Raw genomic sequence first — 20,098 nt, forward strand, 5'->3', positions numbered from 1 at the left:
GAGCAGCCAATGGGTGAGGGGGTGGGCGGGCCTCTCCCGTCCATTGTTCTCCGTACCCCTTGGGCTTGAGCTGAGGTGACTCCAGAGGGGCCGGGCAGGACCGAGGGGCGCTTTTGTGCGCGGAGCGACTGAGGGAACAGAATCTGGTCCCTGAAGAGGCCGGCGTGAGAGGCAGGTCTGGAGCCGCGCGCCCCTCGGGGAACAGTCGGAGAGACGCGCGAGTAACGGGCCTGGAGCCAGCTGAGGGCAGCTTGGGGGAGGGGCGTGGGTGTCCTCTCCCGGCGGTTCGGGGCTCAGCTCTGCACCTCGGTTCCTCCAGGCCTGCGGAGTTCTGCTCTCACCGGAGCCCCGCGCACACGCAGCCCAGGAACGCAGCTTTGCACTGGGAAAGGATGCTCGACCACATCCCGCCGAGCCTCCTCCTTGTCCGGATGGGGAAACTGAGGTTCCGAGGGGGCGTGTCGGCTCCCGCTTTAGCGAATGGGCTGTCTAGGGTTCAGTGTGCCGGTGCTGCCAGGGAAGAATTCCGATGTATTTGTTTCTCATGTAGTCGTTTGGACAAATTGACACTAGAAGCACCAGTTTGTTGTTCTTTTATTGCTGTTCGGTTTTTACTTTTGTTATTTTCATGAGGGTGGGAAGGCATGTTATCTGAATCTATGGTGTATAATTTTTCTTTTTTATTCTTTTTTTTTTGGTTTTTTTTTTTTTTTGGTTTTTCGAGGCAGGGTTTCTCTGTGTAACAACCCTAGCTGTCCTGGAACTTGCTCTATAGACCAGGCTGGCCTGGAACTCACAGATCGGCCTAATGTCTGCCTCCTGAGTGCCGGTATTAAAGGCGTGCACCACCACCGCCAGGCTGGTATAATGATTTTTAAAAAAATAAATATCATTGCTTTCATACTATTTAAATAGTTTTTAATTTGGTAACTCCTAGGTGATGGGGCAGTACTCAGGAGGCAGGGCAGGAAAATCAGGAGTTCAAGGCCATCTGGCTGTGTTGTGAGACCTTGCTTCAGAAACAAAAACAATGTCTGAACTGAACCTGTAGGGACTTTTTCTTGTTATTATTCCCGAGCTGTACAGTGTAACAACTGTTTACGTAGTATTTACGCTTGTATATGTTGTCTAGAGATTACTGAAAGTATATAATACACCATTTTCTATAGGGGCTTGAGCATTAACAGATTCCGGAATCCCTGAGATTCCTGGAACCTATTCCCTGACCACTTCCTTTGAAATATAGCAGGAATGCCTTTTGCTCGGGAAGTGGGGAACACATTGACATATGCTCTATTGCTAATCAGTAAGATGTCCCGTGTGATAAGGATGAGTGTTATGACTGACCTCTGTTGACTTCGTCTGAACTGACTTAGGGCCGGATATACCAGTTCTGTTTCCCTCACCCGGAACGTTGCTTTCCTACCTCTCATTCTTTGGCCTTCCGTAAAGAACAGTGCTGTGTTATTATCTGTGTGTATATGTGTATGCGGTATTTCTTTTGCAGCGAGAGTCTCAGTTTTCAGGAGTAAGGTAGCAAGCCTCTGTTGGTTTTGAATGTAAGGCTGCTGCTGTGAGTTAGGGAGGTCGTAGGATAGCGTCCTTTAGTGATTCTGGTTCTCTGTCTTGTTTCTCAGCAGTGTTTTTGGTTGAACGTGGAAAAGGAGTTGCCTTCTCTGAGAGCCTGCCTGGAGACAGGTGTAAGGCTTGAAGCTTGGTCATCCAGGAAGCTGGACAATGGCAGCTGAAGAGCCAGCAGTGACCGCTCCCCTCAGCCCTTTGGTTCAGGTACCTCAAGAAGAGGAAGATGAGCAGGCAGAGGTCACCACCATGATTCTGGAGGATGATTCCTGGGTGCAGGAAGCCGTGCTGCAGGAGGATGGCCCTGAATCTGAGCCCTTTCCCCAGAGTGCTGGAAAGGGCAGCCCTCCGGAGGAGGGTGCATCCGGAGGACCTCAGGGTGCGCTTGTCCGATTTCGGGAGCTCTGTCGGCGCTGGCTGAGGCCAGAGGTACACACTAAGGAGCAGATGCTAACCGTGCTGCCGAGGGAAATTCAGGCCTGGCTGCAGGAGCATCGGCCTGAGAGCAGCGAGGAGGCTGTGGCCCTGGTGGAAGACTTGACCCAGACTTTTCGGAACAGGGGTAAGACGCAGAACCTCATAGGGAGGGGGCGGGAGCCTCCCGAGGTGGAGCGGTGTAATGTTTGAGCGGGCGCAACTGGTCTTCACACAAAGTAGGGGATGGCGCTTGTCTCTCCCTGCTGTCTGTGGCATTCAGCAAGATCTTAGCTTTTTTAAAACCCTCACTGTGTGCAGTGGTAGCTCCAGAATTCAGTATGAGGGGCTTGGAGGGCTGTTCTTGGAGCTTCATTTGCATACTGTCTGTGGCATTCAGCAAGATCTTAGCTTTTTTAAAACCCTCACTGTGTGCAGTGGTAGCTCCAGAATTCAGTATGAGGGGCTTGGAGGGCTGTTCTTGGAGCTTCATTTGCATACTAAGCAGAACTTTGACTTCTTTATGTGGGAGGTTGGGAAGCTGATTGAGATCTTGGGGTGGTCTGGAATAAAGTTCAGTGGTAAACAAAATGCTTGCCTAGAGTGACAGAGGTTATCTGGAAGCTAGTTTTGTGCTTGTGATTTTTAATTTCCCTTGTATAGAGAGAAAGTGGTGGATATTTTTTTTTTGGTTTTTTTTTTTGCTTGTTGTTGTTTTATTTTTAAGATAGGGTCTCATTGTGTATCCCCGTCTGGCCTGAACTCCCTGGGTAGACCAGGCTGGCTTCAGATTTACAGAGATCTGGCCTGCCTATGCCTCAAGAATAAGACATTCTTCCCTTAAGAAGACTAGAAAGTTTCTGTTGGTTTGCAGGTAAGCACAAAAGTGACGTCTGTGATCCACCCCTTGGTCCTTTCAGTTGTCTGTAAGCATTCACATAGTTCCAACAATTAGAAAAAAAATGCAATTTTTTCCAAAGTGGTCATTGAATGAAACCATGATAAACAACAAGTAAACTGTCTGGACTTTCTGTTGTATGATGTTATCGTTAGACCCTTAAAAGTTAGTTTTTGGTCAGGCATGGAGGGGCCCACCTGTTATCCTAGTACTCAGAATTGAGGCAGGAGGATTGCAAGCTAGGTCTCTGTATATAGAATAGATATCATCTGGAGAAAGAAAGAAAGAACAAAAGGTAATTCCAGACAAGGTCTTTACAGGGGTTTCTATATTTGTCTGCTGTGTTAGTAATAAATTCTGGATCCTTCTTCCATTTAGCTATTGTGTTTGCATTTGGCTCTGGGCTGTAAACTGTGCTCATTTGGCTACCCAGTATTTACTTCACTTCTGCCTTTCCCCTAGGACCATGTCAGCACCCGTAGGGTGTGGCTGCTTTGTGCTCGTGAAGTACTTGACTTTAGAAAGGAGTAGGTAGAGGACAGGCCAGATCAGAAGCCATGGACCATGCGTAGGAGGTTGCAGAACAGAGTAGAATTTGGAAAGTCACAGGGCGAGGAGGAAGCTATGACAGCGGAGAGGAGCTGTGTTCAGCCAAGGCTCTGAAGTGGGAGAGCCGAGGAAGGTTTCTTCAGGTGACAGGGAGGCAGGCTTGCTGATTGGAAAGTGTGTTTTTAGGAAGTGGTGGGAGTTTGGGGGAAGGGAAGACAGACGGAGTTTGAATTAAACGTCATTGGCCTTCGCAGGTTCTTGAACCAGGGCCTATGGAACATGAGAGGAAGCTGAGTTTGGCAACAGGATGTAGGTTTGATTAGATTGGGGTGGGCTAGAGAGCAGCCAGGAAGCAGCCTGTTCATGGGATGTGCAAAGATGGAGTGAGGAGGAGGGGGAGAGTGTGGGGTGTGCAGTGATGGGGTCCAGAGGAGGGGGAGAGTGTGGGGTGTACAGTGATGGGGTCCAGAGGAGGGGGAGACTCTGGGGTGTGCCGTGATGGGGTCCAGAGGAGGGGGAGACTGTGGGATGTGCAGTGATGGAGTCAGGAGGAGGGGGAGAGACTGTGGGATGTGCAGTGATGGGGTCAGGAGGAGGAGACTGTGGGGTGTGCAGTGATGGAGTCAGGAGGAGGGGGAGACTGTGGGATGTGCAGTGATGGGGTCAGGAGGAGGGGGAGACTGTGGGATGTGCAGTGATGGGGTCCAGAGGAAGAGACTGTGGGATGTGCAGTGATGGGGTCCAGAGGAGGAGACTGTGGGATATGCAGTGATGGGGTCAGGAGGAGGGGGAGACTGTGGGATATGCAGTGATGGGGTCCAGAGGAGGGGGAGAGTGTGGGGTGTGCAGTGATGGGGTCCAGAGGAAGGGGAGAGTGTGGGGTGTGCAGTGATGGGGTCAGGAGGAGGAGGAGACTGTGGGATATGCAGTGATGGGGTCAGGAGGAGGGGACTGCGGGATATGCAGTGATGGGGTCATGAGGAGGGGGAGACTGTGGGATGTGCAGTGATGGAGTCAGGAGGAGGAGGGGGAGACTGTGGGATGTGCAGTGATGGGGTCAGGAGGAGGGGGAGAGACTGCGGGATATGCAGTGATGGGGTCAGGAGGAGGAGGAGAGACTGCGGGATGTGCAGTGATGGGGTCAGGAGGAGGGGGAGAGACTGCGGGATGTGCAGTGATGGGGTCAGGAGGAGGAGGAGAGACTGCGGGATGTGCAGTGATGGGGTCAGGAGGAGGAGGAGAGACTGCGGGATGTGCAGTGATGGAGTCAGGAGGAAGAGACTATGGGTTGTGCAAGTTTGGGCTGAGGAGGAGGGAGAGACTGTGGGATGTGCAGTGATGGAGTCAGGAGGAGGGGGAGAGACTGTGGGATGTGCAGTGATGGAGTCAGGAGGAGGGGGAGACTGTGGGATGTGCAGTGATGGAGTCAGGAGGAGGGGGAGAGACTGCGGGATATGCAGTGATGGGGTCAGGAGGAGGAGGAGACTGTGGGATGTGCAGTGATGGAGTCAGGAGGAGGGGGAGAGACTGTGGGATATGCAGTGATGGGGTCAGGAGGAGGAGGAGAGACTGCGGGATGTGCAGTGATGGGGTCAGGAGGAGGAGGAGAGACTGCGGGATGTGCAGTGATGGGGTCAGGAGGAGGAGGAGAGACTGCGGGATGTGCAGTGATGGAGTCAGGAGGAGGAGGAGAGACTGCGGGATGTGCAGTGATGGGGTCCAGAGGAAGAGACTGTGGGTTGTGGAACTTTGGGCTGAGAAGGGGTGTGTCTGGGGGTTATTTACCTGGGGACATCACAATTGGTGCCATTTCTCGGCCTGTATCTGACGTGATCGCAGCACTTGCCGTCGACTTCATGGTGTCTTCACTTTTCACTGCTCATCTAGGATGGGGGTTCCCCTTGAGGAAGCAGGGTGTCACCCCTGACTTCTGCCTTAAGATTATCTCTGTTGTGCTCGCCTTTGATCCCAGCACTCCCGAGGCAGAGGCAGGCAGATCTCTATAAATTTGAGGGCAGCCCAGGTTACACAGAGAAACCGTGTCTTGGAAAAAAAAAAGATTGTCTCTGTTGGTCTTCATTTGAGAACATGGAGAACATGTGTGCCCTTCTTCCTCATAGTTGCTCACAGGAATCTTTACACTTTCCTTCATTCCTTCTCGAACATTTGCCCTACCCTGGACCCTGTACCAGCCGGCCTCTATTCTGTTTGTTAAGATGAAGGTCTTAGGGTGTATTTACCCAGGAAAGGGCATTTCAAGGCCTGGTTAGTCATTGTTTAATATTTGACTAAGAGGCACCTCTGGGTGTTCACGGCTAAAGTGTCCTGTAATTCCAGTTAAAGCCATACCTCTAGTAATAGTTTACATGTAAAGCTCGTCTCTGCTTGTCCGTGTCTCCTGTGGGTGTTTTAATCCTGTTCCACTCCTAAATCAGACTTTTGGATTTCTTGGCTGATTTTTTGCAGTCCTCGCCTCTAGACTAAACCTCCTTCTAGCCTCTTACCCCTCACCCAAGCTCCTCCACGTGTCCCAGAGCCGTCTGCTTGAAACTCCCCAGGCTTCCGTCCTCGCCCGCCTAACCAAGTGACCTCCTCCTTCTTCAGGACATTTGCAGTCTCTTTGAATTTTTGTTATTTGCTGGCTTTCTGTTTTGAGATGAGGCCTTGCTGTATCTTGTGTCTAACCAGGGCTGACCTTGAACTCATCATTCTCCTGCCTCAGTCTTGACTTTTTACCAATCTTTTTATTGTTATTATTTATATGCTCTTCTTATTTCTTTTAGGAACTTAACAAAATTCCCAAAGGCCAGTGACCTTGTCCTCTCTTCTTCTTCCTCTTCCTGGTTCCCTCTCACTGTAAGAACTCAGTCAGTATTGTTGGAATGAATATAGGAAACTATTTTTTTTTCCAAGACTGGGTTTCGCCAGGTGGTGGTGGCGCACGCCTTTAATCCCAGCACTCGGGAGGCAGAGGCAGGCGGATCTCTGGGAGTTCAAGGCCAGCCTGGTCTACAAGAGCTAGTTCCAGGACAGGCACCAAAGCTACAGAGAAACCCTGTCTCGAAAAACCAAAAAAAAAAAAAAAAAAAAAAAGACTGGGTTTCTTGGGGGCTGGAGAGATGGCTCAGTGGTTAAGAGCATTGCCTGCTCTTCCAAAAGTTCAATTCCCAGCAACCACATGGTGGCTCACAATCATCTATAATGGGGTCTGGTGCCCTCTTCTGGCCTGCAAGCATACATACAGACAGAATGCGTAATAAATAAATAAATATTAAAAAAAAAAAGACTGGGTTTCTCTTTGTAACCCTGGCTGTCCTGGAATTCACTCTGTAGACCAGGCTGGCCTCAAACTCAGAGATCCACCTGCCTCTGCCTCCTGAGTGCTGGGATTAAAGGTATGCACCACCACCACCTGGTTAAGCTTTGATTATAAAGATGTGTTTTTATTTTCACTTATATATGCAAGTGTTTGTACAGAGGTGTGATAGATGAGAGCAGTTGCCCATGGAGTTACTCTAGAGGAGTTATAGGTGGTTGTGAGCCTCCTGACATGGGTGCTGGGAATCCAATTCAAGTCTACTGTGAGAGCTATCTGAGCTCTTAACCACTGAGCTACCTTTCCAACCCCTAAGCTTCGATTCTGTAAAACAAAATTGGGTCAAGTTCAAGTCTGGCAAAGCATAGCCAGGGATACTTCGGACTCTTCAAAAGAAGATTGGTAGGACATCTGTTAGGGAAATGCTCAGGCCAATGGGCAAGCCAGGCAGCTTAGCTTCATGAAGGAGCTCCCTTAGCCTACAGTGTTTTCATTCCCAGAAGCCCCCTCATTCAGGCTCAGCAAACCCAGTGAGTATGTAACATGTATCAATAAAGATATTTTAAAGCAGCATCTTTATGAGTTTTGGAGTGTTTTTCCCACTTCTCAAATCAGAGAGACTCAAGGACATGGTCCCTATGTGGCCTAAGTATCATTTGTTGGGTCACCCTTTCATCTGGTGCCCTCTAGACCAGACGCAGGTGTGAGACGACATTTCCTTGAGCAGACAAGGTTGGAGTTGGAGAGTTATGGAGAATCCACATTGGTTGGGGAGGACAGTGAAAACCTCTCAAACTGAAGAGCTGGCTGTTGTGGGTTACGGTGTCCCTTGATGGAAAACAAGGCTGAATGATCAAATCTCAGAGTACAAGGCTGAGAAGACTCCCGGCAGTTAAGAGCACTTACTGCTCCTGCAGAGGACCGAGTTTAGTTGCCAACACCCAGATGACAGTTTACGAACATCCATAACTCCAGTTCCCGGGGCTCTGGTACCCTCCTGTCCTCTCTGGGACACAGGTATGCACATGGCGCACATATGCACATGCAGGCAAATGCTCATAACATAAAGGTCACAGGCTGATCATTGCTCCTGGGGGAGACTATCTCTCAAGTGACTTGGGGCTTGCTGAGTGACCACACTGTCCTTGTTTGATGCATGTCTCAGTCTACTGAGGACCTATCCAAAGACCACTTATACAAAGCAGAAGTTAACTTCTCTAACTGGTTACAGATTTTTTTTTAATATTTATTTATTTATTATGTATACAATATTCTGTCTGTATGCCTGAAGGCCGGAAGAGGGCGCCAGACCTCTTTATAGATGGTTGTGAGCCACCATGTGGTTTCTGGGAATTGAACTCAGGACCTTTGGAAGAGCAGGCAATGCTCTTAACCACTGAGCCATCTCTCCAGCCCCTGGTTACAGATTATTGATGTAAAAAACAGAATGTGTTTTGGGGGGGGGTGCTTTTGAGACAGGGTTTCTCTGTGTAGCCCCTGGCTGTCCTGGAACTCTCTGTAGACCAGAGTGGCCTTGAATGTAGTCACCCCAGTGCTGGGATTAAGGCCTGTGCCACCACTGCCTCTGTGTGTTTGTGTTTCCTCCTTCAAAGGCTTTGGTGAATGAGACTCGGGTTTTCCATAAAAAAAAAAAAAAAAAAAAAAACCTGCTTTTAAGATATTTGTCTTAGGGGCTGAAGAGATGGCTCAGTGGTTAAGAGCATTGCCTGCTTTTCCAACGGTCCTGAGTTCAATTCCCAGCAACCACATGGTGGCTCACAACCATCTGTAATGAGGTCTGGTGCCCTCTTCTGGCCTGCAGACATACACACAGACAGAATATTGTATACATAATAAATAAATAAATAGATATTTTTAAAATATTTGTCTTAGCCGGGCACACGCCTTTAATCCCAGCACTTGGGAGGCAGAGGCAGGCGGATCTCTGTGGGTTCGAGACCAGCCTGGTCTACAAGAGCTAGTTCCAGGACAGGCTCCAAAACCACAGAGAAACCCTGTCTCGAAAAAGCAAATAAATAAATAAATAAAATAAAATATTTGTCTTTTGGGGGCTGGAGAGATGGCTCAGTGGTTACGAACACTGACTGCTCTTCCAGAGGACCTGGATTCAGTTCCTAGCACTGGATGGTAGTTCACAACTGTCTATAACTCCAGTTCCAGGGGATATTACATCCTCACACATACATGCAAGCAAAACACTAATGCATGTGAAATAAAAATAAATTAAAAGAAAATAAAAGATCTGTCTTTTGGTTGAAAAGATGTCTCAGTGGTTAAAAGCACTATTGCCCTTGCTAAAGACCTAAGTTTGGTTCCCAGCACCCACATCAGATGGCTCACACCCCTTTGTAACTCCAGTTCTAGGGAGCTAGATTTGGTGGCACACTTCTGAAACCTTAGCATTCAGGCAGAGCAAGGTTTAAGGTTAGAGGTCAGTTTGAACTACATAGGAACTTGGGGTTCTTTGTGGGACCTAGTGTTGGGCCCTAAAGCCCCACCAAGGAGGAGGTCGCCCCAAGAGACATTCACAACTCGGTTGATGCAAAAGCAAGAGGAATTTTTATTCTGCTGCGGCAGAGGTCCCCCAGCCTCAAGAGAAGGATGACTGCTTTGTCTATTACAAGCTCTTTTAAAGGAAAAAACCACAAAATCAGGGAGGGGTAGTACAAAATCAAAGGGAAAGCCCAAAAATCATTTGTCTACTATTTTGACTAGTTCATTTAACGGTCAGCTAACTCTACTTAATCAATGTTGTAACAGTTACAAGAAGGAGCCTTGATCAATGTCATGGTTACAAGGAGGAGCCTTGATCAATGTCATGGTTACAAGGAGGAACCTTGATCAATGTTATGACGGTTACAGGGTCGTCTCACCCCAGTTCCAGGGTCCGGGTCTATAGAAAAAAAGACTACAATGGAGATGGAAAGTACTCAAAGCTCTCGTGCACGCGTGGTTGGTTACTAGGGCTCTGGTTCCCAGGAAGGGGGGTGCAGTAGTGCTAGGGTGCCTTCTAATGCTAAAGGCCTGGTTCCCAGGAAGAGGGGGTGTAGTAGTGCTAAGGTGCCTCTAAGTCTTTCACTAGCACCTAGTCCCCTCCCAAAATTGGCCAAACATTTCACATTCCAATAGTTGGCAGTTAAACTATTCCATGTGGTTTATACCTGAGGTTAGAAGTCATTTATCAAATCTATGGCCCAGTTTTTGGTTCTAATCATTCTTGGTATAAATTGGGAACAGTTTGTCTTTTAACTGCTCTAACTGCTGTCCCAGAATTCACCCATCTTTCTGTGAGATGATGAGACAGAGAAAGACCTGTAGGATCGAGGAGACCAGTGAACTCATGCCATGACTGCATTCCCCACCCAACTCTGGGCCAATGTAGTTGTCTCATCAGATTGGAAGGGGAGATAATCCTCTCTCTCTCTCTCTCTCTCTCTCTCTCTCTCTATTTTTATTTCATGTGCATTCATGCATTCATATTTTGTGTGCATGTATGTCTGTGTGAAGGTGTTGAATCCCTCGAGACTGGAGTTACAGGCAGTTAGAAGCTGCCATATGGGTGCTGGGAATTGAACTTGGGTCCTCTGGAAGAGCACCCAGTGCTCTTGACTGCTGAGCCATCTCTCCAGCCTGAGATAATGCTCTTTTGACAGATGAATTGGCCTCATGGTATCCCATCATCCTAAATCATGCTGATAGATATCACGGGGAAGGAAATGCAAATTATTAGTCTCGAGATTGATACATTCTTGATATTGGTCACACCTGGCAGCACACACCTATAATCCCCACACTGGGGAGGCTGAGATGGGAGGATCACAAATTCAAGGGCAGAGTGGGCTACATACTGAGTTCCAGGCAAGGTCTTCAGACCATCAGTGCCGTGTTTGTCCCCTGGTCCAGCAGTGCCAAACCCGTTAAAAATGTAAATCCCACTCCACAACCAATAAATGAGAAACTTTAAGGGTGGGACTAGCCCTTTGGGGGTCTTACACGCCCTGTGGATGATCCTGACTTTGGCAGATGTTGGAGCCACCTGGGGACATGGAGTCCATGCCAAGGGTACTGGAGATTGGACTCAGAGACTTCCACATGCTAAGCATGTCCTCTACTGCTGAGAGCAGCTGAGTTCCCAGGCAGAGGTTTTGGAGGCTCCATTGGTGTTTCTGTAATGTGCAGTGTAGCTTTTTTACTCAAAGGATAGTTCTTGAATAATGGTGTTAATATCATCAGGGAGCTTGGAAGAAATGCACACAGCCATTCTCACTCCAGCCCCGATGAAGCAAAATATATATTAACCATATCTCTGGTGGCTCCTCTGCACCTTGAAGAAGAAGCAGCCTATCCTGCATTAGTGAGGAACAGGGATTATTGCATTTACTTGTTCCTGTCCAATAGATGAGCCAAAGAATCAGAGCTTAGCTCTCCAGCCATTCTTAGCATCGTCTGATGTTCAGTGGCAACAGCCAAGACATTATCTACTCAAAGTTTGCTGTGTGGCTGTTTCCTCAATGACTATAAGCACATACTTACACATTGCTTCATGTCTGCATGTGTGTGCGCACATATGATGCGCATGTGGAAAGCTTTCAGGAGCTGTTTCTCTCCTACCACATGGGTGGGTTCTGGGCAACAAACTTAGGTCATCAGGCTTGGCAGCAACCCGCGGAGCCATCTTGCTTCCTTCCTTCCTCTTTTAAAGACGGTCTCGCTGCGTCTGTGGCCAAGGATGACCTTGGACTCCTGATCCTTTGACTCCCTCTTGAGTGCTGGCTCAGGTGTGAGCCACCCTGCCAGGATTATAGGAGCGGGAGCTCAGATTCAGGCTTTGTGCCTGCTGGGTAAGAACTCTTCCAAACCTCAGCCAGCTCGTATTCCTCTTTGTTACCTTGGAAGGTACTGAGCACTGCTCCAAGAGCTGGACTGTTACAGCTCAGCTCTTAGGGTTGAAGAGATGGGTTAGCAGTCACAAGGGCATACGGCTCTGCTCCAGAGGACCAGTTTGGGTCAGCACCAGGTATCAAAAACCTGCAACTCTAATTCCAAGAGAATCCCATGCCTCTAGCTAGCTTCCTGGACTCCTGTTCTCACATGTATATCCCCACACAATGCACAAAATTAAAAATATAAAAATCTCAACAAAACAAAATGATTTTGAGTTCACTTGAGTCTTTGAAATATATACCATATGAAACTCTTAAGCAGATCTAACCCTACACGGTGAAATGCATGGTGGTCATTTAAACAGATAACTGAATTCATTGCTGTTTTCAGGCAGCTAGGTTGAGGCAGAACATAGCCAGATGTGGTGGCACATGCCTTTAATCCCAGCACTTGGGAGGCAGAGGCAGGCGGATCTCTGAGTTCGAGGCCAGCCTATCTACATGATAAGTTCCAGGACAGCTAAGGGCTCTGTAGAAAGATCCTACCTCAAAAACCTAAAAAAAGAAAAAAAAAGAAGAAAGAAAGAAAGAAAGAAAGAAAGAAAGAAAGAAAGAAAGAAAGAAAGAAGGAAGAAAAAGTTATTTAGAATTCATGACTTCTCTCCTTGTGACTCCACTCCTCTTTTCCTTCTCTTAGAGGCTCCTGCTGGAGTTGAGTCCAAGGTCTCTTAGCACTAAGTGCTCATTCTCCCACCTCCTATAGACCCTCTGTCTCTTCCCACACTCTCCTTTCTCTTCCTTCCCTGAGCCAGTGCCTTCATTTACTGTTTTTATTGGTAAATGCCACTTTTCTCAGTCTTAAGGCCCTGCTCTGTGTGTGAATGAAAGACTTCTCTGCTTTACAGAAGCGGCTTCATGCTCTGTGTGAACAATTTCCTGCATGATTGTTTTAGCCACACACACACACATGCACACACACATGTATGCACACACATGCATGCACACACATGCATGCACACACATGCATGCACACACATGCACACACACATGTATGCACACACATGTACGCACACATGTATGCACACACATGTATGCACACATGTGCACACACACGGCTTCTCTGCACCAAAGAAGCCAGCCCTGCTTACCCCAGTTCCCAAACACTGCGGCACTGAAGTGAGTCTGAACATTGAGGAGGTGACTTTCTGCCCGAGCTTCCGTAAGTCCCTGTCACCTGCTTCCTTTTAGTCCTGTTCTCACTTCCTCAGGGTGCCCAGTCTCGCAGGTTTTACCCTCACATCTGTTTCCATTGCAATATATGTGGTCACTGTAGTTTTCACCGTGGGTCTTTTTCCTTACTACCCACAAAGAGCTGGCTCCTACCTCAGTATGATCTCCTTAGTGCTAGGGCTTAAGCCTAGAGTTGTGTGTATTAAGCTAATGCCCTATCTCTGAGTTGTGCCCAAGCCACTAACTATTGTCTTTCTAAAAAATACTATAATAGCTGAGCAGTGGTGGCTTACCCCTTTGATCCTGGCACTCTGGAGACGGAGGCAGGTAGATCTCTGTGGGTTTGAGGCCAGCCTGGTCTACAGAGCAAGTTCCAGGACAGCCAAAGCTACATTGAGAAATCCTGTCTTGAAAAACCTAAATAAATCGCTGAACATAGGGAACAATGAGGACTACTGAGAACTCAAGAACAATGGCAGTGGGTTTTTTTTTTTGGTGTTTTTTTTTTTTTTTTTTTGGTTTTTTGAGACAGGGTTTCTCTGTGGTTTTGGAGCCTGTCCTGAAACTAGCTCTGTAGACCAGGCTGGTCTCGAACTCACAGAGATCCGCCTGCCTCTGCCTCCTGAGTGCTGGGATTAAAGGCGTGCGCCACCACCGCCCGGCTGGCAGTGAGTTTTTGATCCTACTGCACGTACTGGCTTTGTGGGAGCCTAGGCAGTTTGGATGCTCACCTTACTAGACCTGGATGGAGGTGGGTGGTCCTTGGACTTCCCACTGGGCAGGGAACCCTGATAGCTCTATGGGCTGACAAGGGAGGGGAACTTGATTGGGGGAGGGGGAGGGAAATGGGAGGAGGTGATGGGGAAGAGACAGAAATCTTTAATAAATAAATAAACGGGGGGAAAAAAGAAAAACCTAAATAAATAAATAAATTAGGGGGCTGAGCTTGGTGCAGGCCTTTAATCCTAGCACTTGGGAGGCAGAGGATCTCTGTGAGTTCAAGGCCAGCCTGGTCTACAGAGGGCATTCAGGAGAGCAAGGGCTACAGAGAAACCCTGTCTCTAAAAACAAGACAAAACAGAAAAGAAAGAAAGAAGTGGCACTGGAGAGATGACTCAGTGATTAAGAGCATTTGCTGCTTTTGTAGAGACTGGGGTTCAATTTCCGCCCCCACATGGCGTGGCTCACAACTCCCTGTAACTCTAGTTTTAGAGGATCTGATACCCTCTTCTGGGCTCCACAGGCACCTCAGTGTACATAGTATGCATAAACTTGTCAGGCACGCACTACATTTACAATTTTTTATTATTTATTTTTATTATTTGTGTATGTTATAACATGTGTGAAGGTCAGAGGACAACTTTGCAGAGTAGACTCTCCCCTCCCTTTACATGGGTACATCTAGACAGACAGACAGACAGATAGATAGGTATAGATTTAGATATAATGCAGGAGGCCCTGGGATTCTATCCCTGGCACTATACAAACCACCAGGCAGATCTATAATCTCCAGCACGTCCGAAGAGGTGGAAGCAGGGAGGTCAGAGTTCAAAGTCATCCTCTGCCTTAGCCCTATCTTGGCCACTTATGGACTTTGTCATCTCAAAAGAACAATAAGAACAACAGAGTAAAATCTTTGCTCTTTCTTCCAGCTTTCTTGGAAAGTGAAATAAAAGCAGGGCTGGAACCCAGATGCCACCTAACAGAGGCATGCCTGAGTGTGGGAATTTGCACATATAGGCTCTCAGGGTTGGTCACCTCACCTTAAGTAGCTGTTTATTAGTCTGAATAATAGAAATGTGGCTAGACCTCACATGGCCATTTTACTACTAACTAAGCCATCTCCCAGTCCTCTTTACTTTCATTTAAAAGGGCGCATGTGTGTTATCTTATGTGTGGAGGCTGGAGGACAACTTACTGGAGTTGGTCCTCCTTCCACGGTGTGGGTCCCAGATATCAAAACTCAGCTCATCAGACGTGGCGGCCAGCACCGTTGAGCCAGTCTGCTGCCCCTGCCCTTTAACTTTCTTCTTTGGCTTCTTTTTCTCATCATCATGGAAAATTGACCGGACATTGTGTGTTTTCCTTTATTTCAGACTTTGAGATACAGAGTGAGAACGGAGAAAACTCAAGTCAAGACATGTTTGAAGATGTGGAATCACAGGGGATGTTCTTGAAAATACCCAGAGGGGAAGGTGGTCAGCAATCCGATGGGGAGAGCGACTTTGAGAGGGACTATGGTTCTGGGGGCGCCCAGGGAAATGCCCCCAGCGAGGACCACAGGAACGTACCTTCCCGAGGAAGGGAAGTTGGCCAGCTCATAGGCCTCCAGGGCACCTACCTGGGTGAGAAGCCTTATGAATGCCCTCAGTGCGGGAAAACTTTCAGCCGGAAATCCCACCTCATCACCCATGAGCGGACCCACACAGGGGAGAAATACTATAAGTGTGAAGAATGCGGAAAGAGCTTCAGCGATGGTTCAAACTTCAGCAGGCACCAAACTACACACACCGGAGAGAAGCCTTACAAATGCAGGGACTGCGGGAAGAGCTTTAGCCGGAGTGCAAACCTGATCACCCACCAGAGGATCCACACGGGCGAGAAGCCTTTCCAGTGTGCCGAGTGTGGCAAGAGCTTCAGCCGGAGCCCCAACCTCATCGCACACCAGCGCACGCACACGGGCGAAAAGCCATACTCGTGCCCCGAGTGTGGGAAGAGCTTTGGCAACCGGTCCAGCCTTAATACTCACCAGGGAATCCACACCGGAGAGAAACCCTATGCGTGTAAGGAGTGCGGTGAAAGCTTCAGTTACAACTCCAACCTGATCCGACACCAGAGAATCCACACCGGAGAGAAACCGTACAAATGCACCGACTGCGGACAGAGGTTCAGCCAGAGCTCCGCGCTCATCACCCACCGGAGAACGCACACAGGAGAAAAACCCTATCGGTGCAGCGAGTGCGGCAAAAGCTTCAGCCGCAGCTCCAACCTGGCCACGCACCGGCGAACGCACATGGTGGAGAAGCCCTACAAGTGCGGGGTGTGTGCGAAGAGCTTCAGCCAGAGCTCCAGCCTGATCGCGCACCAGGGCGTGCACACGGGCGAGAAGCCCTACGAGTGCCTTACGTGCGGGGAGAGCTTCAGCTGGAGTTCCAACCTCATCAAGCACCAGCGCATCCACACCGGGGAGAAGCCCTACAAATGCGGCGACTGCGGGAAGGGCTTCAGCCAGCGCTCGCAGCTGGTGGTGCACCAGCGGACGCACACGGGTGAGAAGCCCTATACGTGCCCCATGTGCGGCAAGCGCTTCAGCCGGGGCTCCATTCTGGTGATGCACCAAAGAGCCCACTTGGGAGATAAGCCGTACAGGTGTCCTGAGTGCGGGAAAGGCTTCAGCTGGAATTCCGTGCTCATTATACACCAGCGAATTCACACCGGAGAGAAGCCCTACAAATGCCCCGACTGTGGCAAGGGCTTCAGCAATAGCTCCAACTTCATTACACACCAGAGGACTCACCTGAAAGAGAAGATTTACTAAAGTGCAGGAAAGTGGAGGAAGATGCTGGAGCTGACTCTGAGCTTTCCCCAGTGCCCCCAATGTTGTCCCTTTAAAAAGCCGCTTTTCCTAAATGCCCGGTGGGAGATCTTGCCAGAACCTTACCGTTTGTCCTCATTTCTAGGTATTTGTTATGTTAGAGTCCTGTGCAGTTCCAGAATGGAGTATGGGGGCGGAAGGTTGTATGTGGGGTCTTTATATTTCATGATTCGATTGCCCCCCTTTACTTTCCTCTGTGCTTCTGTTCCCTTGAAATGGGGAGCTAGTTCTCCATATGGGATGACAGTTTGTCTGCATCCAAGCTGAGCCATGCAGGAAATACTGGACCCTATTGTGTGCTTCTGATTGTTGGCTATCACCTTGTCCGTGTAGGTGCCTTTACCCTAAGCTGCCAGCATTGCAGGCTCCCCTCCCGTGTCAGGCTCCCCTCCTACAGGCTTTGTGTCAGGTCAGGACGATGGCTGTCCAATTCAGAATCCTCTGTGTGCGGGCGTAGTTTCAGAAAGTGTCCTGAACACAGTTTGGGCAAGTATGGCCTGGAACTGATGTTCCAGCGGGTAAGAGGGACAGTGACTGCCAGGAAATGTGTCCACTTAGATTCGTGTGCCTGCTTTTGTGTCTGCACAGTCCTGTCAAGTTGGCTGTGGGCGCACACTCGGACGCTTGGAGTTTGTGTTTGGAGCTTGACACCTGACCTCCGGCTATCTGATAGATGAGCCGGTGCTGTGTGCTGTGACCCACGTAAGCATCTCTGAGTCATTCTGTGTACTTGTCTGCTCCCTGGCCATAGTTTACATACACATACACAAGTTTTTGGAGACAGGGTCCCATTTAGCTCAGGCTGACCTTGAAATTAAGATGTATTTGAGGATGACCTTGATCCTCCTGCTGCCACCTCCTGAGTGCTGGAATTACCAGTGTGTGCCTCCGTGTTCAGTTTATGCATACCAGACCATCACTACTGAGTTACACGCTCAGCCCCTTACAGCTTTCATTGTGTGTGTATGTTGATGTGTGTGCAGGTCCTTGTGAAGACCAGTGGCTAGCCTCCAGTGTCATCCCTAAGAAGCTGTCCACCTTGTTTTTTTTAAGACAGTCTCTCACTAGGATCTGGGACACTGCAGATCCTAGGGCAGGACAACCCCAGGAACTGCCTCCCAGTGCCAGGGTTACAGGCGTGTGAACCACACATGGCTTTCAGCATGTGTGCCGGGATTGAACTGTGGTCCTCATGCTTTCACAACATGTGAAAGCTTTACCACCTGAGCAGTCTCTCCTGCTCCAACATACTTCTGGCTTCATGTATGTGGACTAGAATACGGCCCTGTAGGCTTTGTGTACCAAGGGCATTCTTTTTAAGGAACTGTGTGTTTTGAGGGTATCAGAAATATGGTGGGGCCGACAAGATGTCTCAGTGGTTAAGATCTCCTGCTGCTCTTCCAGAGGACCCTGGTTCAATTCCAGCACCTGCCCAGTGACCCACAACCACGTGACACTCCAGTTCTGGGGGATCTGATGCATCTTCTGACTCCCCATGGACACTGTATGTTCACGGTGCACATACATACGTGCAGGCAAACATCCATACACATAAAAATAAGTCCTTCAAAAAGAGAGAACCCCTGGTGAGGATTGATTATGAATCAGGAGTTTGCCCTGCAATTCACAGTTAGTTCACACTTAAAGCTGCTACCACAGGACTTTATTCTTAGGATCCCAACCTGTGAAAAGTGAGGACAGGGGTGTTAACTGGAGAAGGGAGTTGTGATGAGGAAACAGAGACTGGGTACAGCATTTCTGAGAGATGTGAAGCCAGCACCTCTCTGAGGCATCAAGGGCATTTTTTAAAAGATGGATGTTGATCCAGGCGGTAATGGTGCGGCACTCAGGAGGCAGAGGCAGGCATATCTCTGTGAGTTCAAGGCCAGCCTGGTCTACAAGAGCTAGTTCCAGGACAGGCTCGAAAGCTCCAGAGAAACCCTGTCTCAAAAAAAAAAAAATGCATGTTGCATATTGCCAAGTGGAGTCCCATTCTTTCCCCGACTCCGCCTTTTTTTATTCCTTTAAATAGAGCTGAATTATCTAGTTCAGTCTGACCTAGAACTTGTAAGCCTCCTGCAGTGTCCTCTTGAGTGCTGGGATTACATGCCTGGATTACTATGCCCAGCTCTTGAGTCTTATCTTTTAATGTGTGTTAAAAGCTTGAACTTGACCAGGCATAGTGGTGCAAGCCTTTAGTACCAGCACTCAGGAGGCAGAGGCAGGCAGATCTCTGAGTTCAAGACCAGCCTGATCTACGTAATGAGTTCTAGGACAGCCAGAATTACATAGTGAGACCCAGTTTCAGAAAAAAAGAAAAAGAACTTGACCTCCACTGTTTGCAAACTTGTACCTCACTTCCATATCACACCTATCTCCTGCCCCAGGCTGAAAGTGGCCCGAGACTTTGAGGAAGAAAGAGCTAGCGGTCTCAAAGAACCTACCATTGGATTAGATACCCACCACGGCTATGTGTGAGCCAGACATCATGTTTGTCACCCAAGCCAGGCGCGGTGACTTGATCTTATAAACCCAGCACTTGGAAGGCAGAGGTAGAAAGATCACAAGTTTGAAGCCAGTCTGAGCTATACAGATCCAGGCCAGCCAACTACCTGTCACTCAAGATTTGACCTGCACACTGGGCAGTGAGATGGTCTTGAGACCATCTATTAGGAATCAGACAATGAGGACGTTCTCAGCAGTGATGGTGGTAGACTGAAACCAAGTAGGTTGTAGGAGCCATCAGTGATTCTGTCCCTTTGCCTGTTTGGTAAGCAATCATTGAATGCTATTTACCATCACTGTGCTAGATAGTAGGGGAAACTATAAATTCCTATGAGGTGTCAAATAACAGATACTTGAATCTGTCCAGGGAGGTGCAAGAGCTGCCTGCCAGGAAGGGAGCATTCCCACGTAGCCCATGCTGGTCTTAAACTCCAGGTGTAACCAAGGATGATCTTGAACTTCTGAGCCTCGTGGCTTAATTTCCCAAGTGCTGGCTTACAAGCTTGCACCAACGTAGCCAACCTCAGAGTTTCATTATCAAAGGAATCTGTGACGGTTTTTTTTTCTGTCTTGTTTGTTTTTGTTTTTTTGGGTTTTTTTTTGTTTGGTTGGTTGGTTGGTTTGTTTGTTTTTCTGTTTTTCGAGACAGGGTTTCTCTGTGGCTTTGGAGCCTGTCCTGGAACTAGCTCTGTAGACCAGGCTGGTCTCGAACTCATAGAGATCCGCCTGCCTCTGCCTCCCGAGTGCTGGGATTAAAGGCGTGCGCCACCATCGCCCGGCCTGTCTTGTTTGTTTTTTAGTGTTCATACCTGTCCTAGGATTACAAACTCTTTTCAGGACCCAGCTCAGCGTGCGATACCAACTCTATAACCACTTGGCTCTCTTCATAGAGATATTTGCAAATTCAAGAGGCAGATGGAGCCCCAAATTTAGAAAATGGATTGGGTTCCTTAGATTGTCCTTTGATAAGATGATGACCATGTCAGAGCCGGTCAGTACTTACCTGTATAAATCACACAGCTGACAATATCTGTAGAAATCAACAAACATCCCCGTGAAGTAGCTCATATATTTGAAATGTCACATATAGTCAAAAGTCAGTTGGA

At 48.5% G+C, this 20,098-nt stretch overlaps 1 protein-coding gene across 2 annotated transcripts; it reads left to right on the forward strand.

The window, feature by feature from the left end:
- Window positions 1-35: 35 nt before the first annotated feature.
- On the forward strand, window positions 36-19,574 carry Zscan2 (zinc finger and SCAN domain containing 2). Of its 2 annotated transcripts, none has more exons than XM_075952480.1 (3): window positions 36-175; window positions 1,641-2,143; window positions 14,989-18,793. In XM_075952480.1, the coding sequence occupies exons 2-3, from the start codon at window positions 1,738-1,740 to the stop codon at window positions 16,428-16,430; spliced, it is 1,848 nt and encodes a 615-aa protein (XP_075808595.1). In that variant the 5' UTR covers window positions 36-175; window positions 1,641-1,737; the 3' UTR covers window positions 16,431-18,793. The 2 variants fall into 2 exon arrangements, with proteins under 2 accessions (XP_075808595.1, XP_075808594.1); XM_075952479.1 differs by having other exon boundaries at window positions 39-175; window positions 1,638-2,143; window positions 14,989-19,574.
- The last annotated feature ends 524 nt before the right edge of the window (window positions 19,575-20,098 follow it).

This window comes from Microtus pennsylvanicus, chromosome 18 (assembly GCF_037038515.1).
Source record: "Microtus pennsylvanicus isolate mMicPen1 chromosome 18, mMicPen1.hap1, whole genome shotgun sequence".
NCBI lineage: Eukaryota > Metazoa > Chordata > Mammalia > Rodentia > Cricetidae > Microtus > Microtus pennsylvanicus.